Below are 6000 nucleotides of genomic sequence, written 5' to 3' on the forward strand. Positions count from 1 at the left end.
GAACTACCATGTGACCCAGCAATCTCACTACTGGGCATATACCCTGAGAAAACCATAATTCAAAAGGACACATGTACCCCAATGTTCACTGCAGCACTATTTACAATAGCCAGGACAAGGAAACAACCTAAATGTCCAACGACAGATAAATGGATAAAGAAGATATGGTACATATATACAATGGAATATTACTCAGCCATAAAAAGGAACGAAGTTGGATCATTTGTAGAGATGTGGATGGACCTAGAGTCTGTCATACAGAGTGAAGTAAGCCAGAAAGAGAAAAACAAATATCATATGTTAACACATATATGTAGAATCTAAAAAAATGGTACAGACGAACCTATTTGCAGGGCAGAAAAAGAGACGTAGACTTAGAGAACAGACATGTGGACACAGGGTGGAGGGGGAGGGTGGGACAAATTGGGAGATTAGGGTTGACATATACACTACCATGTGTAAAATAGCTAGGGGGAACATGCTATAAAGCACAGGAAGCTCAGATCGGTGCTCTTCAACACTTAGATGGGTGGGATGGAGGGGGTGCGGTGGTGAAAGGGAGGTCCAAGAGGGAGGGGATATAGGTATACATATAGCTGATTCACTTCCTTGCACACCAGAAACTAACACAACATTGTAAAGTAACTATACTCCAATTAAAAAAAAAGGGTGAGTGAGCTTTTGTGCTACTTTTCTTTTATCCTAATCATTGTATTTTTTTAGCCACTAGGAAGGAATTGGCATTTACTCAGTATTGCTGCTTTTCTCAAACTCTCATTTTTCACGCATTAGAATTCTATTGCTAGCATGATCATTTTATTCCAATTACAAGCGAGAATAACAAGCTGCAGATAAGTAGATTTGAAAAATTCATTCCTTAGTAATTAAATAGACCATACCCTTAAACTTCCCTCCTCCCACCTATCTGAAGAAAGAATATTCAGAAAATACATTTTTTTTTTTTTTTTTTTTTTTTTTGCGGTACACGGGCCTCTCACTGTTGTGGCCTCTCCCATTGCGGGTAACAGGCTCCGGACACGCAGGCTCAGCAGCCATGGCTCACGGGCCCAGCCGCTCCGCAGCATATGGGATCTTCCCGGACCGGGGCACGAACCCGTGTCCCCTGCATCAGCAGGCGGACCCTCAACCACTGTGCCACCAGGGAAGCCCCAGAAAATACATCTTTTAACATCATACTTTGAAAACAGTATCTATAGTCACTGTCCAAGCCATCCTGGGACATCCATCAGGACAATGAGCTTTGCACTAGCCAAAGTCAGAGTTAAAGCAAAGGATAAGTTGGCTACAGCTGCTCATCATTCCCTGAGTAAAGAAAAACTGAGAATGAGCACTCCTAGCCACATCTCCTCCAAGTTTCCCTATCATTGGCAACTGCTATTTCGTCTTAACTGACTATAGTTTGATAATTATTAAGGTGTAAAGTTGGTTCTTTTCTGAGGTTGCAAAATACCTCTATCACCTACTGGGATCAATCAGGGATCAGCATACCACAACTTTCTGCCTGTTTTGTACAGGCCACAAGCTAAAAATTATTTCTACACTTTCTGAAAAACCGAAAGAATAATAATATTTCATGATATGAAATTCAAGTATCAGTGTCCATAAATAAAGTGGAATGCAGCTCATTCATTCACATATTGTCATGGCTGCTTTCTCATGGCAATGGCAGAGGTGGAGTTGTGACAGAGACCTTATGACCTGCAAAGCCCAAAATATTTATTATCTGGCCCATTATAGAGAAAATTTGCCAACCTCTATTCTACAGCATAAACCAGATCATATCTCTCTCTTGCTTAAGATTACCAACGACTTCCTATTTCAACCTAAATGGTGTACAAGGTCCTAAATGATCAGCCCATACTGTAACTTTCACATTCTTTGGTTATTCATTAAACTTCAGCAATGACTCTGGATTTTTTTTCCAGCTCCTTAAAACCAAGATAAGACCCAGCTCAAGGCCTTGGTACTTATCATTTCTTTTCCTTAGAAAACTCTTCCTCTAAATCTGCCTACAAGTCATCATTTAAATCTCACTTCTAAGGTCACTAATTCAGACAGGTATTCTCTCCCTCTCTATTTTAATGCACTTCCTCTCCCCATGCCCATCACTACTTTAACATTACTCTATTTTTATTAACAGCACTTATCAATACCCAAAATTATGTTACATTATATACCTGTGTGCATGTGTTTAGCTCACTTTTGTCCATTTGAATGTTACTCCTTGGAGATAAACCCTGACATGTTCATAACTTTATCCCCAGCACCCAGGACAATGCCAGACCCATAGTAGATACTCAGTAATTGTTAATTTCTTTAATCATGCTGATTCTTAGATATCTAAAGTACAACTTAAGATATAACAAAACATTTTCAAATATGACTAAAAATCTGTAGTGTGATGTATGACTAAAGATAAAATATACTGTTGGACTCTACTAGCTTAACTAAAAGTTATAGTTTCCATTTTCTTTTTTTGTTTGTTTTGGTTTGGTTTGGTTTGGTTTTTGGCCACACAGCTTGTGGGATCTTAATTTCCCATTACACTCTATCTAAACTTTCGGTGGCATTTACAACTGTGTGCCCTGATTTTATAACTTGTTGAGTATATGTCAATCTAGGCCACTGGAGTGAGGCTCTAGAAGACAGACACAGGGGGTCCTGTTCTGAATTATATTAACCTATTAGAGAAGTGGAGTAGTTAATGCTTAGGGTATAACCTTTGTGCCTTACTCTCCTCAGCCACAAAATGGAAATAAAAAGTTTCTATCTTATAGTGTTGTTGTGACTATTAAATAAGCCAAAACACACAAAGTACTTAGAACAGTACCTGACAGAGAGTAAAGGGAAAATAAACGTTAGCTATGATTATCTATGCTTTTTACATCTTTGTAAACTCACCAAACCTAGCAAAGTGCCTTGCATATATGGAGTTCAAAATACATCGATTGAATAGAATTGAGTGAAATCCAAGAACAAAAATTCATAATAGGGTGAATGATACAATCATCCTACAAAAAATGCATTCAGTGCTTGCTGTGCGTCAAATACTCTGTTAGACCTAGGGACACCCGTGAACACAAGAGGAAAAGGTTTAATATATGACTATCACTTGTTAATTTTCCTCCATTTACTGAGCAGGGGCTCAGTGTGAGGCAGGGGTAATGTGTGAGGCAATTTTTTTTCTATGTATTACTCTGAATGTGTGTGTGTGTGTGTATCTCCTGGTTGCAAATGCAACCATTTCTTAAACAATCTTGCCAGTGGAGGAACCAGTAAATAATAATGAATAAATCAATACATCATATGTGGCACAACAAAAAGAATTTAAACTTTCTGTCTTATTATTTCTTAAAAGATTTGAATTCCTAACTATTCTTTCCCTAGAGTAAATTTAAACTCATATATAATCCAAAAAAGATACACTAGGATTTGCCTCAAAGAACCTCAAAAGGGCGGAGAAAGAAAAAATGTTTAAATAAATAAGGTAAATATTTTATTTTTAGTTATAACCTATCTGTAGTATAAAAAAAACAAAACAAAAAAAACTAGAAAGACTAGAATTGTTCTCTTCAGGTGCGTGGACTGGGAACCTCCTTTGGTCAGGTGGGATCCAAGCTTGGAAACTACAGGCTGAAGCACGAGGCCAGCGCAGCTCATCAAGCGGGGACAGCACTGGACCCTCTAGGATGATCCAAACAGGAAGGCAGAAACGGACCCGACATCCTTCTAGCTGAGCCTGCGGACGTAAAGGGAGGTCAGGGCAGGGGTGCAGGGAAGCATACCACATTGGAAAAGGAAATTCCGACGTCGGATCGCTGCACTCTAAGGAGCATCTGGTTCCCGTCGTCCAAGAAGTTGTTGATTTCAGTACTGTTGTACAGCAGCGGCTGGTCCCAGGATTCCGACACCAGTCCAAAGTAATTCTGAGTAGTAGTAAAGATGAAAAGCTTCCGAACGTCCCCGGTTCCGCCCGCCATGATTCTAGAGAAGGGGAAAGGGGAGGGAGGGCGGCAAAGAGGGAAGGAGGAAAAAAACAGTCGGGACAGAAGTAAAGAGAAGATGAGAACTCGGCCCAAATCCGGAGCTCGCCTGCAGGCCTTCGGAGCTCCGCGGTTGCCACGGGCAGTCGCTATGGCGACGGAGCACTACGGCGGCGTGCGGTGGGCGTTACCATCTCGGACACGCGCACGCAAAGCTCTCGGAGAGGATCGATCATCTAGGAGCTCCTTAGCTGCTCGCCGCGGTCCTCGATTGCAAAGGATTCAGGCAAGTTTGTGTCAGGTCGCAAAATCTGCCTTTAATGCTTTCTACTGACTTCTTATAACGCATAATTAGAAGAGATACCTCTAGTCTTCAAGTGCAGCAGTATGACAAGGATTTAGGATGGCTGGGGTTCTAATGCTCCCTCTTCCCCTTCACTCGTTAGCAAACCACTCTGTCAACGTCAAGTTCCACGTCTGTAAAATAGGGAAATACTATCTGGATTATAATGAGGACTTTAAGAGATTACTACTTAAGCACCAATTTTTAAAAAGGCTGATAAAGAATAGGAGTTCAATACAACGTTAATTTACTTTCTCCATCTTACTCTGCTCGTTTCTGTGTTAATTTCCCACCATTATTTTAATTTTGTTATCCTATTATTTCAGAAAAATGTTATTATTTCACCAATTTTTCATCACAATCGTTATCAGAACACACAGCCATATTGTAAAATAACCAAAACAGGCAGTGATACTTGTTAATTTGTTTTATAACAAGCATAACCAAATGCTGAAGAAATACAGACGTGAAATCAGCCTTCATCATTTTCTGCCCCATGGCATCACTACAAACTACTAAATTGCTGGTCATTTATCCCAATATTCATCAAAGACTCTCCGAATTCAATAATTATCTTCTAAAAATATTTACCGCATGCTGCTATATGCCAAGTAGTGAACTAGGCCCTGGAGACCATAGTCTCTGCCCTCATAATCAGTCATCATCTCAGCCCTGATTTGAGCCATTATCCTAGGGAAAATAAACACATACCAATTTTTTTATTTGCACTCAGTAATCACTACTATATTCTTTTAGAATTAGAAAGAAGGTCTTTTTATCTGCTGAGCATCTTGATTAAGTTTGAGGAATGGAAACTAAAGAAAGCTGAAGTGCTTTAAATTATAAAGGGAAATGAATTCAAATTCTTACAAAATAATCCAAAAGATGGGAAGGGAGTCAGTGAGGTAGAATGCTGGCAGCTGGATGGGAAAAAATCTAAATAGCAACCCAGGGTGACTGGATAGCGAAAAAGGATTTTGAAAGCAAAAATGGCTAATATGGATACAGAGATTCTTGCTCTGCAATGGGCATTATGATCCTTACCAGGGTCTTAAGGAAAGTCTCCATTACTCACAAATGCTTAGTCTGGGTGAGTTATTTTGGTGGAGATGTGTGAAATGGCTGAATTAAGCATCCATGACAATGTGAATAAAAGTGAATAAAAAGGCAACACATGTAGGGAGATGAGTCTAGAAAGCAGCTGAAATCATGAGAATCTCATCCTCCCAGGAATTTTTAGAAATCTTGGATGGGCTTTGGACTCCCACAAGATATGAAATTTGAGTGTTTTAATCAATTTTAACCCAGATGTCAAAAAACATTTTAACCTAGATGTCCAGTTGACATGTAAACCCCATGTGGGTAGGGATTTTGTGTATCTTATTCACTGCTGTATACCCAGACTTAGGCCTAGAGTGGAAAACAAGACAGATAAAGGCCCTGTACTCATGAAGCTTCAATAAAGAAGAAAGAATCTCAGAGATGGTAAGTTATAGAATGAAGATTCATACCCAAATCCAATTCTCAATCAATCTCTAGACACTATTTCACAGTGGTAGGCAGCAGGCTAGTCACTAACATCATATCTCCCCTTTCACAGCTAAGAAGTGTTTACCATCCAGGTGTGGACGTTAACTAATTCTCACCAATGAA

At 39.6% G+C, this 6000-nt stretch overlaps 1 protein-coding gene across 1 annotated transcript in view; it reads right to left on the minus strand.

Moving 5' to 3' along the window:
* DYNC2H1 (dynein cytoplasmic 2 heavy chain 1) overlaps nt 1–4157 on the minus strand; it is a 376258-nt gene extending 372101 nt beyond the window's left edge. Inside the window, 1 exon segment of the mRNA XM_032639512.1 lies at nt 3807–4157. Coding sequence (XP_032495403.1) covers nt 3807–4001 — 195 coding nt within the window. The 5' untranslated portion in view covers nt 4002–4157.
* Between the last annotated feature and the right edge of the window lie 1843 nt (nt 4158–6000).

The sequence above is a fragment of the Phocoena sinus genome, chromosome 8, assembly GCF_008692025.1.
Source record: "Phocoena sinus isolate mPhoSin1 chromosome 8, mPhoSin1.pri, whole genome shotgun sequence".
Taxonomy (NCBI): domain Eukaryota; kingdom Metazoa; phylum Chordata; class Mammalia; order Artiodactyla; family Phocoenidae; genus Phocoena; species Phocoena sinus.